This window comes from Budorcas taxicolor, chromosome 8 (genome assembly GCF_023091745.1).
Source record: "Budorcas taxicolor isolate Tak-1 chromosome 8, Takin1.1, whole genome shotgun sequence".
Classification (NCBI taxonomy): Eukaryota; Metazoa; Chordata; class Mammalia; order Artiodactyla; family Bovidae; genus Budorcas; species Budorcas taxicolor.
The window spans coordinates 103,401,998-103,426,584 of NC_068917.1; the positions used below are offsets into that span (position 1 = coordinate 103,401,998).

At 42.2% G+C, this 24,587-nt stretch overlaps 1 protein-coding gene across 1 annotated transcript in view; it reads right to left on the reverse strand.

The window, feature by feature from the left end:
• The window catches only part of SVEP1 (sushi, von Willebrand factor type A, EGF and pentraxin domain containing 1), a 205,027-nt gene that overhangs the window by 148,624 nt on the left and 31,816 nt on the right, over positions 1-24,587 (reverse strand). Inside the window, exons 2-3 of the mRNA XM_052644513.1 lie at positions 18,037-18,292; positions 14,258-14,434 (exon numbers count right to left, since the gene is read on the reverse strand). Coding sequence (XP_052500473.1) covers positions 14,258-14,434; positions 18,037-18,292 — 433 coding nt within the window. The remainder of the gene's footprint in view (positions 1-14,257; positions 14,435-18,036; positions 18,293-24,587) is intronic.

Sequence of the window (24,587 nt, forward strand, 5' to 3'; positions counted from 1 at the left end):
ACCTTGACACAACTGCCCTTCGTCCACTTTTCAAAAGCAACATGTACTTTTCACCTCTTCTAAATCTTGGTGCATTGCCCCAAGGCAATAAATCCCCAGCACAACTCAAAATCTTGTATCTGAAGACCCTTCAGATTAAGGCACAATAAGCAAGTCCTCTAAGAAACATTTTTTTTACTTCTTCCTTTTTTTAAAAAAAATTATCTATTTATTTGGCTGCACTGGGCTTTAGTTGCCACATGAGGATCTTTGATCTTCCTGGAAGCATCTGGAATCTTTAGTTGTAGCATGTAACCTCTGTAGTTGAGGCATGTGGGATCTAGTTCCCTGACCAGTGATCAAACCTGGACCCTCTGCACTGGGAGCATGGAGTCATAGCCATTCATCACAAAACAAGTCCTAAAGCAACTTTTCTAGTCTTCCACATATTTCAGAAAAGTATCTTTCAACAAGATTTCCTGACACCAGAAATGGGCATTTGGTTCATTCCTGGGATTTTCGAATTCATGTATGTTGCAGGGTGGGGAGGTGGGAGTAAAATCGCTGTTCATTTGTCATTGTTCCTTTTCAAACCCCTGACTACTGTCAAAGCATATGTCACTTTTTAAGAAAAATCCCACAAGGGCAAAACAAAGGAGAAAATAACCTTAAGCAGTACTGAAGGTGGCAGCAGCTTATTTCATCCAGCTAACAAATTCAGGGCAGTGTCTCTGCCAATCATAGAATTCTAAAGTAATATGACTACCACTGGAATGTTCATTAGCTTATTTAGCCTTTTTTCTCAGAAAAGAAATCTGATTTAGAGGATAGGTTTGACTGTTAGAAATATTTTAACAAATAGATATGGTAGGTATTTGTTCAGAAATTAAACAAGCTAGATCTATGGCTCCAAGATTTTGATAAGAATATATTAATGCACATTTTGGGTAAAATTACTTTATCGAAAACTATTCAATGGCAAAAAGTTTATTAAACTTTGTACTATTTTCTTTTTCCCAAAATTGATTAGGTTAAGCAAAATGGTTCCAAATGAAATAGTAACAGACAGTCGTTTAATAAGTCCTGGTAAACTTCCAGTCTTTGGGGGCTTCCCAGAAATTTGAGGAAGTGGATGATTGGAATGATGGGCTAAAAACTCCTTTTGCTGGTGAAAAGTTTTCCAATTCCTTAGTTTCAATAGAATTGACAAAGGACCTAAGGGAACTGTCAGCTGAGAGATCATTTAGAATCACTTTTTGATAATAGATAACTCATTTTATTTTTGGCATGCCACCCAGGAGGAATTCCTAGAACTAAGTGACATCAATTTAGCCCAACTCTTTCAAGTCCCATCTACATTTCTGTATGAAGGTTTTCAGCACTAAAAGCTACAAAAATGAGAAACACTGAAATGAATGCTGTAAGGTCTCTTATTCTAACCGTGAATGACAAATCCATGGATCCATGAATTAATGAACAAGCCATCTGATTAACAGATGAATCTCCAACAGTATCTTATTTTTATATGTAATAAGTATCAAAATGTATAATAATGCTTGACACATTATATACAAATAACAATTGAAAAAATAACAATCTGTTAGCAATTTTGGTCACAGAACATGTGAAAATTTCAACTGATTTCAACAATTTTTGTAGCAGAGAAGTAGAAGTCTGTGATCAATAAAAGGCTTTAGGACATAAAAATACTTTCATTAGAACAGAATTATGTGGTGGAAGTGGAGTAAGAAGATCTAAGAAAACATGGAAAGTTTCTGTACTAAAAAAAAAAGGTGCTTGCAGACCAACAAATTTTTGGTTACCAAAGAGGGAAGGGTGAGAGAGGGATAAACTGGGGTTTTGATTAACATATACGCACTACTATTAATATATATAAAACCAACAACAACCTACTGTATAGCGCAGGGAATTATACTCAATATTTTCCTCTTTCTTCAGCTGCACTGTTAGGCTTGTGGGTTCAAACCCTTGCGCCCTGCAGAGGAAGCACAGAGTCTTAACCACTGGACTGCCAGGAAAGGCCCTACACTCACTATTTTGTAATAACTTATAAGGGAAAAAGCAGGTTTCCCATGAAGCTCAGCTGGTAAAGAAGCAGGAATTGTTCATAATCTTTTTTCTGACAATTTCAGAATATTGGGTATATTTTTATGAATATTTCTAAAGAAAACGATATACTGACTTTGGGAGGTCTCCACTCAAGACGGTGATGGAGGATGATCCCCGGGTCACCTTCTCCCACAACACACTCTGAATTTGCAGCTATAATACATATGGGACAACTTCCTCTGAAAAACCCTAAAGGTCATCTAAGCAACTACAACACATTGAGCAAGGCTTCCCAGGTGGCACAGTGGTAAAGAATCTGCCTGCCAATGAGGGTGTCATCCCTGATTTGTGAAGATTCCCCAGAGAAAGAAGGTCCGTCTAGTCAAGGTTATGTGTGGTTTTTCCAATAGCCATGTATGGATGTGAGAGTTTGAATATAAAGAAAGCTGAGTGCAGAAGAAGTGATGCTTTTGAACTGTGGTGTTAGAGAAGACTCTTGAGAGTCCCTTGGACTGCAAGGAGATACAACCAGTCCATCCTAGAGGAGATCAGTCCTGAGTGATAACTGGAAGGACTGATGTTGAAGCTGAAACTCCAATACTTTGGCCACCTGATGCAAAGAGCTGACTCATTTGAAAAAGCTGTGATGCTGGGAAAGATTGAAGGCAGGAGGAGAAGGGGGCAACAGAGGATGAGATGGTTGGATGACATTACCGACTCAACCGACAAGTTTGGGTAAACTCCTGGAGTTGGTGATGGACAGGGAAGCCTGGCGTGCTGCAGTCCATGGGGTCACAAAGAGTCGGACACGACTGAGCATGCACACACACATACACTGAGCCAAGGAGACAAAGCCCCCATAGAAGCAGTCAGGAGGAGCTGGGACAAAACCTCATCATAAACCCCATCCCAGCATGGCCACCCACAAATCAGAGAGAACTCAAAGCCTGGAGCTGCTCCCTGAGGAGGGAGGAGTTGAACCCCACAGTGGGCTCCCAACTTGTAACACTTGCCTCTGAGAGACAATAGCCCAAAACATTTAGCTTTGAAATCCAACAGGGCTCAAGTCCAAGAAACCCACAGACTGTAAGGAACTGAGAAACGCCTCTTAATGGGGTCTTTCATGACTCACCTGCCCCAGGGCTCAACACAGAGGCAGAGGGTCTGGAGGCATCCAGATTTGATGCGACTAAAGCTCATTTCCACCTCCTGCGAAGAGCTGACTCACTGGAAAAGACTGATGCTGGGAGGGACTGGGGGCAGGAGGAGAAGGGGACGACCGAGGATGAGATGGCTGGACGGCATCACAGACTCGATGGACCAGAGTCTGGGTGAACTCCGGGAGGTGGTGATGGACAGGGAGGCCTGGCGTGCTGCGATTCATGGGGTCGCCAAGAGTCGGACACGACTGAGCGACTGAACTGAACTGAAAGTTCATTTGCTCATCTTAAAGCATCTGAGTTTAGACACACACAGAGGCCTGCAGGCTGGCGGACACCATCTTTTACCCTCTTTCTCTTCCTCACGCTGGCCAGTGGATACCATCTTTTTTCTTATTTCCTTCTTTCTCCCAACAGGCACCATCTCTATTCTCTCCCTCTGCTATGCTCTAGAGCCACAACACCTCCAAAAAGGGGAGCTTCAAACGTGGCCGGTGCCCCAGTTTTGGGGGCTGCTGAGTAGCGGTTACCCGTAGATTGCTCGGCTCTGGAAGTGGGTGGGACTTATGCTCGTGGGTCCCAAGGGAGAAAGAGCAACCAATGGAGAAAAAGTTCTTAAACCGCTTCCGCCCCCAAGAGACAGGAAGAGGCAATAGCTCCTGGGAGCACAGACTTTGTTAATTAACCATTCATTCTAGCTGCAGCCCGAAGGGCAGGTTTCTAATTAAATCCACGTGTAAGTGCTATTTACAGTCCTTTCCAGAGCTCTCCAAGGGGAGGTGCTAACTTCATGCTCTCCCTGAACAAACCAAAATTCCAGGATCTCCCAGAGGGAGGCTTCACACGCGTCTGGTGGCTGGGTTTTGAGGCTGCCTCCCAGGAGATGCTCCGGGATTGCCTGGCTCTGGAGATGGTGGTGGGGGGTGGGGGTTAGCTGCTTTGGAGTCCTCTGGGCCTTATAACAGTGGGAGAGACTGTTCTGGCAGGCTAGCACCCCCAGGGCACTGCACAGACTATAGCCTGAAGCACTGCGCTGACTTTCTATGAAAGAGGCCTATTTGCTTGTTCTGGAGCCTGAGGAGTAGCCTCAGGTTTGCCAAGTACACAGAGGCCTAGAGAGGTGCTCTCAGGGAACCCGGGCAGTTGGATGCCATCTTTACTTGCTCTCTCCGTCTCGCCACACCTTGCTGATACGTCCTGGACAGGAGTTTAGACGCTCCTCTGGAGCCCCAATTTTTGTGACTACCACTCTGGGGGACACCTCCAGATGGCCCGGCTCTGGCAGCCAGTGAGTCTTCCACTAGTAGACTGTATGTATTTGCATACTTTAAAAGCTGCTGCCTGAAGGTATGAATTCCAAACAGCCTGAATCTAGGGGCTGACTGAGATCCTCCCCATTGGAACACCTGCAGGTTTTGGCACACCCTCAACTAATGGGAGCCATTAAAAATAAAAATGCAGCTGCTGCTGCTAAGTCACTTCAGTCGTGTCCGACTCTGTGCGACCCCATAGACGGCAGCCCACCAGGCTGCCCCGTCCCTGGGATTCTCCAGGCAAGAACACTGGGTGGGTTCCCATTTCCCTCTCCAATGCATGAAAGTGAAAAGTGAAAGTGAAGTCACTCAGTCGTGTCCAACCCTCAGCAACCCCATGGACCACAGCTTTCCAGGCTCCTCCGTCCATGGGATTTTCCCGGCAAGAGTATTGGAGTGGGGTGCCATAAAAATAAAAATAGGCTGTCCTATATAGCTCAGGGAACTCGACTCAATAATGCTTTGCTGCTGCTGCTGCTAAGTCGCTTCAGTCATGTCTGACTCTGTGTGACCCCACAGATGACTGCCCACCAAGTTCCTCTGTCCCTGGGATTCTCCAGGCAAGAATACTGGAGTGGGTTGCCATTTCCTTCTCCAATGCATGCATGCATGCTAAGGCGCTTCAGCTGTGTCTGACTGTGCGACCCCATGGACAGCAGCCCACTAGGCTCCTCTGTCCATGGGATTCTCTAGGCAAGAACACTGGAGTGGGTTGACATTTCCTTCTCCACAATAATGCTCTATGGTGATCTAAATGCGAAAGAAATCCAAAAAAGAGGGGATATATGTATAGGTAGAGCTGGTTCACTTTACTGCACAGTAGAAACTAACGCAATATTGTAAAGCAATTCTACTCCAGTAAATTTTTTAAAAAAAAAATAATAAAGTACAATAAAATAAGCTGCTTGGACAATCACAAAAGCTTAAGAGACAACCAAGAGCTGGGGAGGGTTGAAAAATACAGATCATCTCCTATATGGGGCCACTTCTTCAAGACTGAGAGAGCTGTCTATTTTATCTAATGCATAGAAAGCAATGTAGGGAGACAAGGAAAATGAAGAGAGAGAAATATGTTCTAATCAAAGGAATAAGACAAAACTTCAGGGAAAAAAAACCACCTTAAATAGAGATAAGTAATTTGCCTGATAAAGAGTTCAAAGTCATGGTCATAAAGATGCTCACCAAACTCTAAGAAAACTGAGCGAACACAGTAAGAACTTCAACAAGAAACAGAAGCTATAGTAAAGTACCAAACAGAAGTCACAGAGCTGAAGAAGACAATAACTGAACTGAAAAGTATTCTGACTTTGAAGTTGGGTAGTGTTTCACACCTACAGTCTAATGATACATTTTGTCCTGTTTTAACAATTATGATAGACTGGAAATCACACCATCAGGACTGAATCCCTACCTCATTCAGTGGCAAACCAAACTAACTAGCCCATCTAGGCAGCAGTGACCCATCCTCCTCAAGCTGATGAGAGCCACTGTCAACATGCCAGCAACACTCCCTCATAAAAAAGTGAATAGGAATACATTGTACAAATTCCTTACACCTTACAAATCCATTATTAGGCACAGCCAGGGAAGTTTTCTGGGAGAAAAAAATAGCTCTGCTCTGCTCAGAGAACAAGATTTCCAAATGTTCTGGTTTCTATTCAAGAATGTCTACAGCTCTCTGTCCTTTCTCTTTCCAAAGAAATGATATAGTAGTTAGACAGGAAAATGAGTGTGTGTGCAGGGTGAGGGTGGGGATTTGTGTGCATATATTTACATGTGTAATAAGATATTTCCATATAAATATTTCACTGTTCCCATTTCTATTGTGTAGCCTCCTTTTATGAAAAATAATATAACTGGGGCTTTGGCTCATTATCTGGTCCTCAGTGTTGGCCCCCATCCAGGTATAATTTTCAACCTGCTCACCATTCCAAATTCACTGAAATGGAGCTGCTGCCTGCAAAGCAGTGTCCTCAAGATGTCTATTGTATACTCTGTCTCTGGAATCCCTTGAGGGGAAATTCACAACGGCTGCAGCTGCTTGGATTTACAACAGGAGTTCATTGGCTATGCACAACTAGCCTTTTAAAATGACTCATCTAGGGAATTAACCATTACCATGCACTGCATTTGATTAATTGTTGACAAAAGTTAACCAAATATCAATATTTGGCATTCAAGTAAACTGAATACATTCTTAAAAAGTCTTACCACGTGCTTTTGTGCTAAGGATCACATGCTGCCCAAGGCGGATGTGGACACCAAACAATTGCCTCAGATTTAGATGAGTTCTTTGTTTGCTCAACATTCTGGTATTAAACTTGGCCTCATACTTATATCTGTTTTCTTGATGGGCACTGAAAGCAGGCAATGGGGATGCACAGTGAACTAGAAAACCACTGCCCATTAAATCACTAGTCTGATGAAGTAGGGACAAGGCAAACAGTTAGTTGTGGTGGGAAAGGGGACTTGAAGAAGCAGGAAAAAAGGTCTGAGGGATGAAATCATGGTATTTGGAGGAAACCATAACTAGTTCCAGCTTTTAGCTCAAAGGGTAAAGAGAGGTCAAATCATACAACCTTTGTGCTCTGTTAAGGAACTTATAGCTTATTCCATGAAGTGAAAGTCGCTCAGTCATCTCAGACTCTTAGCAACCCCATGGACTATACAGTTCATGGAATTCTCCAGGCTGGAATACTGGAGTGGGTAGCCATTCCCTTCTCCAGGGTATCTTCCCAACCCAGGGATCAAACCGAGGTCTCCCACAATGCAGGTGGATTCTTTACCAGCTGAGCCACTAGGGAAGCCCAGCTTATTCCGTAAATGAGTAATAATTAAAAAACTGTATGCAGTGGCCAGATCGGGTTAGTCCTTTCTGTCATTCACTCTCTTCTCTTCCTGCCTTGTATTAGATTGAACTGCATGAAACTGCGACCTCGTGGGTTGAAAGTAAACAAATATTGATGCTCTCATAAGGGTCAAATTAATACTTAACAGCACTTTGCAATTATATTTTTAATTATGTTTATCTGTTAAATGTCTGTCTCTGTGGCTAGATGGTAGACGCCAGAGCCGGACAATTTTGGTTCATAAATCAGCTCTTATTAGCTGTGTGACTCTGGATAAGTTAGTTAACCTCTCAGACTTCTAGTTTCCTTGTCTCTAAAGTGGAACACTATTCCCGAGAATAATTTTGAACATTAAGGAGTCAATATATATCAATGCTTGAAATGGTATTTGAGATATAGTAAAGTGAAAGTCATGGAAAAAGCAAGAGAGTTCCAGAAAAACATCTATTTCTGCTTTACTGACTATGCCAAAGCCTTTGACTATGTGGATCACAATAAACTGTGGAAAATTCTACAAGAGATGGGAATACCAGACCACCTGACCTGCCTCTTGAGAAACCTGTATGCAGGTCAGGAAGCAACAGTTAGAACTGGACATGGAACAACAGACTGGTTCCAAATAGGAAAAGGAGTCCGTCAAGGCTGTATATTGTCACCCTGCTTATTTAACTTCTATGCAGAGTACATCATGAGAAACGCTGGACTGGAAGAAGCACAAGCTGGAATCAAGATTGCCGGGAGAAATATCAATAACCTCAGATAGGCAGATGATACCACCCTTATGGCAGAAAGTGAAGAGGAACTAAAAAGCCTCTCGATGAAAGTGAAAGAGGAGAGTGAAAAAGTTGGCTTAAAGCTCAACATTCAGAAAACAAAGATCATGGCATCCGGTCCCATCTCTTCATGGGAAATAGATGGGGAAACAGTGGAAACAGTGTCAGACTTTATTTTTTTGGGTTCCAAAATCACTGCAGATGGTAATTGCAGCCATGAAATTAAAAGATGCTTACTCCTTGGAAGAAAAGTTATGACCAACCTAGATAGCATACTCAAAAGCAAAGACATTACTTTGCCGACTAAGGTCTGTCTAGTCAAGGCTATGGTTTTTCCAGTGGTCATGTATGGATGTGAGAGTTGGACTGTGAGGAAAACTGAGCGCCCATGTTTTTGAACTGTGGTGTTGGAGAAGACTCTTGAGAGTCCCTTGGACTGCAAGGAGATCCAACCAGTCCATTCTGAAGGAGATCAGCCCTGGGATTTCTTTGGAAGGAATGATGCGAAAGCTGAAACTGCAATACTTTGGCCACCTCATGCGAAGAGTTGACTCATTGGAAAATACTTTGGTGCTGGGAGGGATTGGGGGCAGGAGGAGAAGGGGACGACAGAGGATGAGATGGCTGGATGGCATCACTGACTCGATGGATGTAAATCTGAGTGAACTCTGGGAGTTGGTGATGGACAGGGAGGCCTGGCGTGCTGCGATTCATGGGGTCGCGAAGAGTCAGACAAGACTGAGCGACTGAACTGAACTGAAAGTGAAAGTCAGTCATGTCTGACTCTTTGCAACCCCATGGATGTATAGTCTGTGGGATTCTCCAGGCCAGAATACTGGAGTGGGTACCCGTTCCCTTCTCCAGGGGATCCTCCCAACTCAGGGATCATACCAAGGTCTCCTGCATTGCAGGCAGATTCATACAGTAAGTGCCACTAAAATATTGATATTAGCTATTATTATTATCATCATCATCAGTTATTACTGCTATCATCAGCATCAGCCTCTTCATCACTTTCAAATGCTTTTGTTCACTGTGAAGAATGAGGAAATCAACCTAGAGCTAGAAATTGGAAGCACCTTCTTTCTGTTAGATTCCATAGGTTTTCAGTCTTCTTCCCTTAGCTTAAGTTCAATTACTAATCCTAGAAGGATATTTCCTCAACCTTTTAAACCTGCTCATGTAGTATTAAAATCCCATACCTGAATTTCTGAATTATACAAAATACCTCCAGTAAATGAAGATGAGTTATGTCAGTTTTTTTAAAAAGACAAAATATCAACAGCCTTTCATAAAGCACTGACTTACAACCAAAAAATAAAAACTTCCTTCGTGGGATGCACTTTCCTCATCTCCCAAGCAAATGTTGAGAAAGACCCTTATAGATATCTCTAGTATTCTATGAAGTTAACTAACAAATATAGTCTGCCTCAGCATGTAACTTTTCCCCAGTCAAGCCAACAATCTCTACTTCAGTTTAAAATGGCACAGTATCCTACTGCCTTTTCTCACACAGGATTCTTGCTTTTTACTGGATACTCATTAGGTCAATATGCTGTCCACCTGCAGCAGCTGCAATGGTTCTTGATGGTACTCACCTGCATGCAGGGATTCTCCTTATCCTCCCGACAGCACGATTTCTCAAGTGAAGGCCACTAGTCTCACCCAGAAGAGTAGGATTTACAAAAGAGATGCTGTCCTTTATCTTCCAGAATCTCGTTCTTGAGATTAGCATGTTAGTGTTCATTCATTAGTTTTCTCACAATATTATCTCATAAAAATAACTACCACTGATTGAGAACTGACATGCCAGATACTGTCCTAGGCACTCCAAGTGTATTCTCTCAATTACCCAACCATCTATCTATCTATACATATGTATATACACACCCATATCTACAGATATACTTAAGTATACATATATATTGGGTTGGCCAAAAAGTTTGTTTGGGTTTTTTATACAATGTTACAGAACAGTCTAAATGAATGTTTTGGCCAACCCACTATGTACATATACATATATGCTATGCTATGCTATGCTAAGTCGCTTCAGTCATGTCCGAGTCTGTGCGATCCCATAGACGGCAGCCCACCAGGCTCCCCCATCCCTCGGATTCTCCAGGCAAGAATACTGGAGTGGGTTGCCATTTCCTTCTCCAATGCATGAAAGTGAAAAGTGAAAGTGAAGTCGCTCAGTTGTATCTGACTCTTAGCGACCCCATGGACTGCAGCCCACCAGGCTCCTCCATCCATGGGATTTTCCAGGCAAGAGTACTGGAGTGGGGTGCCATTCCCTTCTCCACTGGGATCTTCCTGACCCAGGGAGATTTTTTATCATCTGAGCCATTGGGTGTATGTATATATATACCCAGTGGCTCAGATGACAAAGAATACACACACACACACACACATACACACACACACATAAAACTATACCATTACGAAGCCCATTTTACAGAAGGAACAGAGAATTAGAAGGAATTAATCATTCAAAGTGACATAGTTTGTGTCAGAGGCTGAAAGTGAGCCAGTCTTTCTGCATTTTTAAACACTTTGAGTACAATTCAGTGTTTACGGTTTCTGAAAAGCAACGAATCCAAGAAGCTTTTCAGGAAAAAAAATGCAAAATAAGCAGTATGATATCTTGGAAATAGGATTTAGAGAAAAATGTCTTGGGTCCCTTCCTGGGTCCTGCTGATTGTGGGTGGGATATGCCCTCTTGAGCAAAATACTCACCTTTCCCTGAGACCTCAATTTCCTCTTGTAGAATGAAGAGTTTAGAGCAGATAATCTCTAAGGTTTCTTTTGGCTTGAAAGAAAAATGATTTGCTTTGGAAAGGCATTGTTTCTACGATGAGGATAAGTGCTCAGAATTCCAACTATTCTGAACGAAAGGTAACATTCTCTCCTGAAGCAATAAGGTAACTATCGTCTAGCCATCCTTCAGATCTTGGTTTGCTACTGCTACTACTGCTAAGTCGCTTCAGTCGTGTCTGACTCTGTGCGACTCCACCGACGGCAGCCCACCAGGCTCCCCTGTCCCTGGGATTCTCCAGGCAAGAACACTGCAGTGGGTTGCCATTTCCTTCTCCAATGCATGAAAGTGAAAAGTCAAAGTGAAGTCGCTCAGTCGTGTCCGACCCTCAGCGACCCCATGGACTACAGCCTACCAGGCTCCTCCGTCCATGGGATTTTCCAGGCAGGAGTACTGGAGTGGGGTGCCATTGCTTTCTCCCAGATCTTAGTTTAGAGAGCAGGATATTAATCTAACCTTCCCTGGGATCCCTCCTTCTTCCTGTATCAACACAGCACAGTCTGCGATACAAATTGCTTTGCGTAGCTAGATTGCAAGTTCCTAGAAGGTAGGTACCATGTCTATCGGTCCACTGAACCCCTGCCTGGTGCCTAGCACAGGGCTTGGCACAGAGAAAGTACTCAGGAACGTCTATCAGCGAACTATATTTTAAAAGGGGCTCACGGCTTCCAGGTTTTCAGTACTGGATGATGTAGAGCTAATATTTCTTTCTGCCTTTCCAAGTGGTAAGAGTCTAGTAATGAGTCCTTCAGGTCACAGGAAGGTTATAATTTATTTTCTTAGCTCGTAGCATACAGAAGCCAGTGATGAGCAGAGCCTACCACAAGTGTGCAAAGCACAACTCAGAGTTCTGATACCACTTACTCCCATCCCTAAGAAACAAATATCAAAGATGATAACATCGTTTTATATCAATGAACTGGATCTAGCTGAAATCTTGCACATAAGCAAGGCTTACTAACTGAAGCAAAGGGATGGATAAATGAATCCTTTTGTGCTTGGTGTTCTTGGCTAGAACCAGCAGCCAAAGTGCTTCTGTCCCCTCTGCTGAGGCTGCACTGATGGGCCCACCCACTGCATACATCTTAAAGGCAGCTGTGCTTTTCAGCCTGGAATGCACAACTGGTGGCAGCCACAGTGACTTGGGTAACTGGGGGCAGAGGGTTTGTGAACTGCCTCCCTGTCTTCATGCAGCCTGTCCCCTGGGATGCAAGATTACAGTGCCCAGGAGCAGTAGGGGCTGGGCACAGCATGGCTGAGGCTGCTGGGCAGCCATTCGGCAGTGGCTTATTGGTAGGGAGCAGCTCAGTCTCAGACCACACGGAAACAGACGTGCTGACTACAGCATGCAGCAAAGAAAATGAGAGCTTCTGACTGTTTGGTGGGCTCGGACGGGTGGAGGGAAGGAGGGGGCGTCAGGGAGGCTGCCAAGCTGCGCTGTTCATGGAAGTGTGGGAAGACTCAAGGGGAGGCGTTTTGCCAACTCAGAGGCAGTTGGGCTGACTCTCTACAACCCCCCTTTTTTCCCTGCTTAAATGAGAAATCCTGCTGGGTGGAATGGGAACAGGGCCAAGAAAGGAGTGATTCTGCTGGGCAAGCATGGATGCTCGAACCCAGGAAGGGTGTCTGCCAGATGGGATCAGGACCAGTGGGAGGGGGTAGGGGAGGAGGAGGAGAAGAAACTGAGGGAAGGGCGATGAGGAGCAATGAGAATGAAAGTCAGTATCGGAGACTGGGACCAGCAGATGCCACCACTTATATACAGAAAGGATCAACAAGGTTCTACTGTACAGCACAGGAAGCTATACTCAATGTCCTGCGAGAAACCACAATGAAAAAGAGGATTAAAAGAGAGGATGCATACATGTATAACTGAATCACTTTGCTATACAGGAGAAACTAACAACATTGTAAATCAACTACACTTCCATTTTAAAAAAGAAATAACAGCAAGTAGAAAAAGCAAAAAGAAATGTCCCACGAGGAGAAGAAAAGAGAGAAAAACAGAGCAGGTCAAAACTGGGAAGTTCAACCCTGGAAGAGCCACGTTTCTGTGTTACAGAGCAGACCTAGCTACCTTCCAAATGTCAAAATGAAACAGCGTTCACATCAAACAAGCAGTGAAAGACCACACCGGACAGTATAAAGTAAGCCTGCTGCCCGGAAATTCTCCTGGTGGGTGTTAATTTCCATGGGAATACATTTTTCCCAAGCAGCAAACCAAGGAAGAGTTGTTTAAAAAGAAACAAAAAAAACCTCTAAAAACCATGCTGCTTTTTAAGTAAAGTAGAACAAATAAAATGCTGTCACAGAAAAACCACACACTACTTCTAAATAGTTGCTCTATCCTAAAATATAATATAAAACACAAGAATCCTAAGTTGTTTTTCTAACAAAATATTAAAATTACAAAGATATTGTGGTAAGGAAACCTAGAGGTAAAATTACAGATGTCAAAGAAGTGAATTCCATTTTGAAGTGATGTCACTATTTTTTAGAGCTTTTTGATGTTCCTTTGCGGAGACTTAGGAGGAGCTAAAAGACCATAAAGTGAATGTTACATTTTTTGGTGACAATCCCACAAGTTCCAGGTACCCTGAGGACCAGAATCCCACTTGCTTCAGTCTCTCACAGAGGCTGAAGCATATTTTGATGATTTGGCTATTGACTGATTACAAATAAAAAGCCCCCAACCTTCCCCGTTCCCAGATCTTGATCTAGACTTCAAGAGGTCCTTGAAGCCTTCCACTTCCTCTTGGAACTCTGTGCCTACCAGGTGAACAAGACTGGGCTGGCCTCATGGAGTCTGAGAAGCCACATGAACAACACCCTAGAGGTCCTGGGCAAGCCATTTTAGACGAGCCTCCAGCTAGTTGATGCCCAAACAGGTGAGAGAACTCAGATAAGATCAGCAGGGCCACCAACCCTACTCATGGTCAACAACAAATTGAGGACCAAAAGTGCTGCCCAACTGATTCACTGATTCATGAGCAATATCAATACTCTTGGGACTTCCCAGGTGGTCCGGGGCTTAAGACTTTGCTTTCCAATGCAGGGGGTGCACATTCCATCCCTCGTCGGGGAACTAAGATCCCACGTGCCTCGTGGCCAAAAAAACCAAAATATAAAATAAAGCAATACTGTAAAAAATTCAAGAAAGACTTTAAAAATGGTCCACATTAAAAAAAAAAATCTAAAACCAATACTAAATTCTTAGTGGTTAAGCCATTGAGCATGGGGCTTCTTTCCTACAGAGCAGCAAGGCAACTGATATAGTTGACACAGACCAGACACTCACCTGTGCATTCGTACTGGAGACCTTTCCCGTAATAGCCCTTCTCGCAGATGCACTCAAACTGACCCGTGTGAGTCCCACATTTGCAGCTTGCCATCTGGTCACAGCAGTCTTTGCCGGCTTCACACAGATAGGAGCAATGGGACATATCCTCTTGAATAAAACTCCCAGAAGGCAGATCTGCAAGCACATACGACAGGGAGGTCATAAAAAAAAAAAAAAAAAAGGAATGAGCAGTGGAATGTTACATTCTCTTGTTACGAGGAAATATCTTTTCATTTCCGTCAAATTCCCAATCGCTCCCCACTCCCATCCGAATGGCAAAGTGTGTGATTTGCACAAGCACAGGCTGGGCATTTGGTGCAGCCGGTTAAGCTCTTTCAGTCTGGGACCTCATCCTCAGTTCTCCAGGCCAGGCAGGGTCAGGCAGAAATTGATTTCCTCGTTTCAGCGAGGAATCTCCAGATGCAGCAGGAAGTTATGCAGTCGGTTCTCCAGGTCAGTCTCCTGGCTTCCCAACCAGCATGAGGTCAGGCAGCAGTAACCAGATTTCTAGAGTCCCTGCTCAAATAAACAAATAAAGCTGCAGCCCTGACTGCTGCCTAAGGGTGTTGATTGTGGGCAACTGACTTAAAACACATACCTTTACTTCTATAATTATTTGATTAAAGACTGAAACAATGGTACCACACAAGTTGCATCACAGAACTAGGATCTGGTTTGTCTCTCAATTCTAAATAAGTTTTTACATGTAAAAGGTGACCACTACTGATTACTCGAGCCATGCTCTGAAGTGAGCCATGCTGGGAATTCAACAACCCAGGGAGAGCTGTCCTGTTCTGAAAGTGACTTAACAGGGCAGGGTAAAGTTGATTACGACTTACCAAGAATCAGTGGCCTAGATTCAGGCACAGTAAGTTCTATTTACCCTGTGGAAGACGTTCAAAAGTCTCAGCCTAAATTTCAGTACTAGGTCCATGGTGGTAGGCCCAGAAACAGTGATGGGCTCACAGTAGGAACTCAGAGGGGTGAGTTTCAGCAACATACATGAACTGCTAATGAATACCCAGAAAAGAGACAGGTGATGGCCTCAGTTATGGAACATCTCTCTCAATGCATTAAGACCTGAACAATAATAGACAGAGACAAAGTAAAGGGAAGATTCCAGCCCTAAGGGAAAGAGACTAGTACAGCCAAGTACCCTATTAAAGTCCCACTCAATAGACTGTGGTGTGGGTATAAGGTCTGCGACATGGGCACCTAGGAATTACCTCTGAGACACAGGTTGATCTGGCAGTCTAGGGAGCAAGAAAAATGGAGCTGTAAGATTGGTACACTGGCATTTAGGTCTGGGAGAGATAAGTGAACAACTTGTATATGGGGAAAGCTATTATTCTGGAATCTACGTCCACTGAGAATGGCCACAAACACGGACAGTCTTGAGGCCAAAATTGTGCTACGTTGTCTCAGTCATATCCAGCTATTTGCGACCTCATGGTCTGTAGCCCTCCTGGCTCCTCTGTCCACGGGATTCTGCAGGCAAGAATATTGGAGTGGGTTGCCATTTCCTTCTCCAGGGGATCTTTCTGACTCAGGGATTGAACTTGTGTCTGTTAAGTCTCTTGTGGTGGCAGGTGGGTTCTTTACCACTAGAGCTACCCTGGGAATCTAAAAAGTGGATCCATCCAAATTGAAAGTAGTTTCAGCAGACCCAAAAATACAGAGAACTGGTGGTTACCAGTAGGGGGATGGGCAATAGAGGGGTGGTGGAGTGAGAGGTACAAACTATTGGATGTGAATTAGGCTGCAAGGATGTATTGTACAACATGGGGAATACAGCCAGTATTTTGCAATAACTGTAAATGGAAAGTAACCTTTAACAATTGTATGATAAAAAAAAAAAACTATTAAAAAAAAAGGGTGCAACTTCAGAGGACATCAAGACAGGGGAAATGAGGTTAATTTCTTTTGCTTTGATCATGTTTTTCAGAAAAAAAAACCAAGATCTTTTATTATGGAATCTGGAAACTCCATCTGAGTAGTATACATTTTAGATACTAATTTACAGTAATAAAAGTTATGCCTTTCAAAACCCTGTTGCAATATGGTAACCAAAATCCTTTCCTTGAAGACTCTGTCCCATCCAGTTTCTGACTCGTATTAGGGCAGAAGGCCCCTATCCTACAAGACAGAATGCTGGTAGGACTCGAAACAAGTCCTCTACGACACACTCATAATTTCATAATCCCAGCTAGTGCAACAGCCATTCTGTCTTTCCACTCAACTTATCACTTTTCCCAGAGAAAAGGACAAACAAAAAAAGTCCCAGGTAGTGACTTTCTGTCATGTGCCAAATATTACACTGGTGAAATTTAATCCTCTTGACAAAACTATACGGCACATGTTATAATAGCTCCATTTTAAAAGCAGAGAAAACTGAAGGTCATTAATGTTAGATGAATTGCCTAAAATAATAGCAATAATGGACAGTTATTGACAGCTTAGTATTATAAGCTCTCAGTAAGTTTTCTAGTCACTTTCTATATATTAATCCATATATTCCTTGGAACAAACCTATGAAGTAGGTAGTCTTCTTGTATCCTATTTCATCAATAAGAAATCTAAGGAGTACAAAAGTTAAATAATTTGGTCAGAGCCACTCAGTTACTAGTTGACTGACTGGGACTTTTTTTGCTATATCCATAGGTAGCCTGAGATGCTGTTTCAAACTCTTCTGTTGGAACTACAGTAGGGCCGACCCATTTATCTTGTATGTATATTAGTCACTCAGTTGTGTCCAACTCTTTGTGATCCCATGGACTATATAGCCCCTCAGGCTCCTCCATCCATGGAATTCTCCAAACAAGAATATTGGAGTGGGTAGCCATTCCCTTCTCCCAGGGATCTTCCTGACCCAGAGATTGAACTGGGTGTCCTCCATTGCAACAGAGTCTTTACCATCTGAGCCATCAGGGAAGCTTATCACTAATTGTGAGGAAATCTTGTGTTGCCATGATTTACCCATCAGACAATCTTTTATGTGGATATCTGAAAGATCAAGCCTAATTTGCTCCATGGCTTTGGTCTGAGGCTATATCCTCAATCCCCTACTTCCAATCTACACTTTCTCTTCTGGATCACAGCAACATACATGCCCATACGACACCTGGAAGTTCATCATCTGTCATTCAACTAAACACTATAAACAGTGTACAGAGAACTTAACGAATGGATTTACTGATGCTATCCTCCATTGCTCTCACTGCTCTTCAGTTTATCCATAAGCATATCATATCAGTCTTCAAACTGTCAGGTCAATAAATACGTGTTAAGTATTTATTATCCCTCTAATCTTCACAAATATTTCTGGAAACATTCTGGTGAGATTCATGAAGCCTGTCTCTCAATGTTTACTTCATCCTTCCAGATAAGTGTAGATGAAATCTAAGTCAAGGTTTCTGACTCCGTGTGTGGCCTTAAAACACACCTCCATTCATTCCACTGATTGAAATGGTTGCGGGTGGAAGCATATGGATATTTTAGTGAAAATATATCACAGCTGTTAAAAAGCAAAACAATATTCCTGTTGCAAGGTCAGAGTGTCATCTCTATGTATGAAGTTTAACACATCTCATAATACACAAAAGACATATATGGCTATCATGCTCAGCAAAGACCCCATAGGGCTTGGTATTGTCTTCCCTGCAGGGTGGGTTTCAAGCAGTAAGCAAGAAGGAAACCCCATATAAAGGCACTGTGGTATGCCATTAAGTTTCCATTACCTTCATGCAATGCCCGGCGAGCTAAAGCCTCAAATTCTTCAAAACTGTGGAGCAGATAGCAATGTTCCTCCTTTGGGATGGAAGCCATGTCATTCAGCTCTCGAATGTTTCCTTGCCATATGCCAAATGTAAAGATTTCCACTCCAAAATCTCGCAGAGATGCTGCAATGGGCCTTGGATCTCCCCCGTTGGAATATCCATCCGTAATGAGAAATATAACTTTTGTTGAGTTTTCTCTAGAATGACGAAGAATTTGCTGTAATAAAACAGAGAAAGTTAGTATGAGTTTGTATTGTGTGTCCTACTCTGCGCCTCCCTCATTAGGCAATGAAGCGCTTGTGTCGAATATTAACATTCTACAAGCGTGAGAAATGGAACACTGATCAATGAGGGTTAAACAAACAGGCACAGATAAGCGCCTACAATGGTCCTCTCACAGAACCATAATAAAACTCAAAAGCATTCCGTATCATCATCAGCATCCTCATCATCACTATGATTATTGCCATACGTGCTAAGTTGCTTCAGTCACGTCCGACTCTGTGTGACCCCATGGACTGTAGCCCGCCAGGCTCCTCGGTCCATGGGGATTCTCTTGACAAGAATACTGGAGTGGATTATTATGCCCTCCTTCAAGGGATCTTCCCAACCCAGGGATCGAACCCAGGTCTTCCTCATTGAGGGAAGATTCTTTACTGTTTGAGCCACTGTGGAAGTCCATAAAAATTACTTAGCATAGAGCTTGCTAATAAAGAGCAACAAATGTTTATGGAATGAATTTGTATTAACATTATCAATTATTGTTAAGCTATTTTTAAATTGATTTTCAGGCTCAAAATTTGGACCAAATCTGAGTCCTATATATCTACTTCCCAGCATATCTAGCTGCTGCTGCTGCTAAGTCACTTCAATCGTGTCCAACTCTGTGCGACCCCATAGACGGCAGCCCACCAGGCTCCTCTGTCCCTGGAATTCTCCAGGCAAGAACACTGGAGTGGGTTGCCATTTCCTCCAATGCATGAAAGTGAAAAGTGAAAGTGAAGTCGCTCAGTCATGTCCGACTCTTCGAGACCCCATGGACTGTAGCCTACCAGGCTCCTTCGTCCATGGGATTTTCCAGGCAAGAGTACTGGAGTGGGTTGCCATTGCCTTCTCCAGGTATATCTAGCTAGCTACCCACTTACCTACCTAGCTGAACCACCTCATGATCAAACAGTAAAAGCTGGACCAGAAGAAAATTTAGCAGAATACGTCTTTTCCAGAGTTAACAATGGCTCACTTGCTTCCTCTATTTGTTTTTCCACTGCTCTTCCAAAACTGGAGAATTGCTTTAACACTTCGTCTTTTTTGGACCACCCAGTATTAGCACAAAAATCAGCTGTTTTTTCGGTGGTGTCCTATCTTCATGAGAAAATACTACCGCTTCACTCAATTTGTTAGTTGGGCTTTAATGTTTTAGGATAAGTGAGCTATGCTTTATAGTGTTATATGCTATTCCTTCTCATAGATAAAAGAAAAAAAGAAACCTTTTTAAAAAGGTATATATTTTATTGCCATTGATGCTTTGTAATATCATTCTGTAGAGGCACAGAAGATCCAACGGTTAGCCTGGTTTATAATTAAACTCGCTGATGTTGCTGTTCATTAGAAATGGGTCAGAAAGGTAAAGAAGCACCAGGGGACATTTTCTGGCAAGTCCTTAGAAAGAATTCCATGTTTTTAGGCAGTGATTCAAGAAGAGCAACATTGGAACCTAGGGTTCTGTTAATGTTAAAAGGAAATACTATGATCTTAAAAATAACTTTGCCTCAATTCATTTTAGAGAACAGACTCAGCTATAAGGTCTAGATTCTCAGATTTTAAGATTCATGTCTATAGAAAACATATTTCATTGGTACATAATCAAGAAGTATTTATTCTAATTCAGTAATTGCTGCCAACTTATTTTAGAGTCTGTGAGCAAAAGATAACGCTGTTAAATCTGAATTTATAAGCAAACTAAAAATTACCCTGGAAAACATCTGGAAAGCCAGCATTTTGAGAAAATGTATTCAAACACTTCACTCCTTCGCAAAAACCAAGCGAAGTATAAACAACAAAGTCCTAATGTACAGCACAGGGAACTATACTCAATATCTTATGATAAACCACAATGTATACATGTGTACAACTGAGTCACTCTGCTGTATAGCAGAGATTGGCTGCTGCTGCTGCTGCTGCTAAGTCGCTTCAGTCACGTCCGACTCTGTGCAACCCCATAGACGGCAGCCCACCAGGCTCCCCCATCCCTCGGATTCTCCAGGCAAGAACACTGGAGTGGGTTGCCATTTCCTTCTCCAATGCACGAAAATGAAAAGTGAAAGTGAAGTCGCTCAGTCGTGTCCAACTCTTAGTGACCCCATGGACTGCAGCCTATCAGGCTCCTCCGTCCATGGGATTTTTCCAGGCAAGAGTACTGGAGTGGGGTGCCATCGCCTTCTCCAGCAGAGACTGGCACAACACTGTAAATCAACTATACTTCAATTAAAAAAAAAAAAGTGAAATAAAGAAAAACAAATAGTGCCAAGGGACCATACTGAAGACAGGAACTGAGGACAGGTGTGTGTTGCAGGATAACGTGAGATACTAATGGAGACATTTACCAAGTACACACACCAAGGGGCTCAATCGACAGTCTCAAAATTCTTAGTGCTTTTTTCCCCATTTATCTTCAAATTTTTATTGGCATAAACTAATCATAATAAGATCTGTTTACTGTCTACATCAAAATTCTTGGCTCTTAAAGCTTAAAAATCTACCCTCTTGATGAGTGACAGAAGACGTGGAATGACTAGTTGGTACATGAGAGCTAATTCCTCACTCCAGACAAGAAAAGAACCTCTGAATGACTCTCCTCAAAATGAACAGAAGTAACTAATGTTGGTGAGAATGGGGTGAAAAGGGAACACATGTACACTGCTGGTGGGAATGTAAATTGGTGCAACCACTGTGGAAGACAGTATGGAGGTTGTGCAAAAATCTAAAAATAGAACTGCCGTATGTCCCAGCAACCCTACTCCTGGGTCTGTAGCTGAAGAAAGCAAAATAAAATAAAATGAAATAAAGTTTGAAAAGATACATGCACCTCAAAGTTCATAGCGGCATTATTCACAAATGCCAAGATCAGGAAGCAATCTAAGTGTCTGTTAACAGATGAATGGATAAAAAGAGTGGTGTATATACACAACACAATATTCAGTTCAGTTCAGTTCAGTTGCTCAGTCATGTCAGACTCTGCAACCCCATGAATCTCAGCATGCCGGGCCTCCTGTTCCATCACCAACTCCCGGAGTTCACTCAAACTCATGTCCATCGAGTCAGTGATGCCATCCAGCCATCTCATCCTCTGTTGTCCCCTCCTCCTCCCACCCCCAATCCCTCCCAGCATCAGAGTATTTTCCAATGAGTCAACTCTTTGCATGAGGTGGCCAAAGTAATGGAGTTTCAGCTTTGGCATCAGTCCTTCCAATGAGCACCCAGGACTGATCTCCTTCAGAATGGACTGGTTGGATCTCCTTGCAGTCCAAGGGACTCTCAAGAGTCTTCTCCAACACCACAGTTCAAAAGCATCACTTCTTTGGCGCTCAGTTTTCCTCACAGTCCAACTCTCACATCCATACATGACCACAGGAAAAACCATAGCCTTGACTAGATGGACCTTTGTTGGCAAAGTAATATCTCTGCTTTTGGATATACTATCTAGGTTGGTCATAACTTTCTTTCCAAGGAGTAAGCGTCTTTTAATTTCATGGCTGCAATATTACATATCCATAAAAAAGAAAGAAAATTTGACATCTGCTGCAAGATTGATAGATTTGGAGGGCACTAGGCTAAGTGAAATAAGTCAGACAAGAAAGACAAATACTATATGGTATTATGTGGAACCTAAAATGCACAACAAACTAGTGAATATAACAAAAAAGAAGCAGATGTACAGATACGGAAGACGAACTAGTGGTTACCAGTGGCGAGACAAAGGGAGGGACAATATAAGGCTAGGGGAGTAGGAAGTACAGACTACTGGGTGTAAGATAGGCTACAAGCATGTATTGTACAACACAGGGGACAAAACCAATATTTTATAATAACTGTAACTGGAATGCAACCTTTAAAAGTTGTATAATGAGTAAAAAATAATAAAGAAAAAAAAAACTCCAAGGAGAGAGAGTTCGAGGAGAACAAGAGATTTTAGATATTGCTGTGAGGTTCTCTGCTCTACACTAATCTCTTAATATCTCCCAACTCAGTCACAGAAGGAGTATGACTGACATCCCTTTGTGGGGATGGGTATAGGGATGTATGAGTCCTCATTCCATGTGCTTATTTAGGATAGTGCTAAGTCCCACAGAAGTGCCACTGGTCACGGTGATATGAGGCAACAGAACATAACTATGTGGGATGTTCAAGGGAAGAGGACCTAATGAGTCTTGTATATTCCTGGAGAGACTTAGGAGAATCAGGGCAATATGAAGACTTCTGGAGAAGTCCTACAATATTTAGGATGTGTTGCAGAAGACTCTTGAGAGTCCCTTGGACTGCAAGGAGATCCAACCAGTTCACCTGGAAGGAAATCAGGAATATTCATTGGAAGAACTGATGCTGAAGCTGAAACTCCAATACTTTGGCCACCTGATACGAAGAACTGACTCATTTGAAAAGACCCTGATGTTTTTAATGTGTTGTTGGATTCTGATTGCTAGAATTTTGTTGAGGATTTTTGCATCTATGTTCATCAGTGATATTGGCCTGTAGTTTTCTTTTTTTGTGACATCTTTGTCAGGTTTTGGTATTAGGGTGATGGTGGCCTCATAGAATGAGTTTGGAAGTTTACCTTCCTCTGCAATTTTCTGGAAGAGTTTGAGTAGGATAGGTGTTAGCTCTTCTCGAAATTTTTGGTAGAATTCAGCTGTGAAGCCGTCTGGACCTGGGCTTTTGTTTCCTGGAAGATTTCTGATTACAGTTTCAATTTCCATGCTTGTGATGGGTCTGTTAAGATTTTCTATTTCTTCCTGGTTCAGTTTTGGAAAATTGTACTTTTCTAAGAATTTGTCCATTTCTTCCACGTTGTCCATTTTATTGGCATACAACTGCTGATAGTAGTCTCTTATGATCCTTTGTATTTCTGTGTTGTCTGTTGTGATCTCTCCATTTTCATTTCTAATTTTATTGATTTGATTTTTCTCTCTTTGCTTCTTGATGAGTCTGGCTAATGGTTTGTCAATTTTATTTATCCTTTCAAAGAACCAGCTTTTGGCTTTGTTGATTTTTGCTATGGTCGCTTTTGTTTCTTTTGCATTTATTTCTGCCCTAATTTTTAAGATTTCTTTCCTTCTACTAACTCTGGGGTTCTCCAATTCTTCCTTTTCTAGTTGCTTTAGTTGTAGAGTTAGGTTATTTATTTGACTTTTTTCTTGTTTCTTGAGGTATGCCTGTATTGCTATGAACTTTCCTCTTAGCACTGCTTTTATAGTGTCCCACAGGTTTTGGGTTGTTGTGTTTTCATTTTCATTAGTTTCTATGCATATTTTGATTTCTTTTTTGATTTCTTCTGTGATTTGTTGGTTATTCAGAAGTGTGTTGTTCAACCTCCATATGTTGGAATTTTTAGTAGTTTTTCTCCTGTAATTGAGATCTAATCTTAATGCATTATGGTCAGAAAAGATGCTTGGAATGATTTTGATTTTTTTGAATTTATCAAGTTTAGATTTATGGCCCAGGATGTGATCTATCCTGGAGAAGGTTCCATGAGCACTTGAAAAAAAGGTGAAATTCATTGTTTTGGGGTGAAATGTCCTATAGATATCAATTAGGTCTAATTGATCTAATGTATCATTTAAAGTTTGCGTTTCTTTGTTAATTTTCTGTTTAGTTGATCTGTCCATAGGTGTGAGTGGGGTATTAAAGTCTCCCACTATTATTGTGTTATTGTTGATTTCCCCTTTCATACTTGTTAGCATTTGTCTTACATATTGCGATGCTCCTATGTTGGGTGCATATATATTTATAATTGTTATATCTTCTTCTTGGATTGATCCTTTGATCATTATGTAGTGGCCTTCTTTGTCTCTTTTCACAGCCTTTGTTTTAAAGTCTATTTTATCGGATATGAGTATTGCCACTCCTGCTTTCTTTTGGTCTCTATTTGCGTGGTATATCTTTTTCCAGCCCTTCACTTTCAGTCTGTATGTGCCCCTTGTTTTGAGGTGGGTCTCTTGTAAGCAGCATATAGAGGGGTCTTGTTTTTGTATCCATTCGGCCAGTCTTTGCCTTTTGGTTGGGGCGTTCAACCCATTTACGTTTAAGGTAATTATTGATAAGTATGATCCCGTTATCATTTACTTTATTGTTTTGGGTTAGGGTTTATACACCCTTTTCGTGTTTCCTGTCTAGAGAATATCCTTTAGAATTTGTTGGAGAGCTGGTTTGGTGGTGCTGAATTCTCTCAGCTTTTGCTTGTCTGTAAAGCTTTTGATTTCTCCTTCGTATTTGAATGAGATCCTTGCTGGGTACAG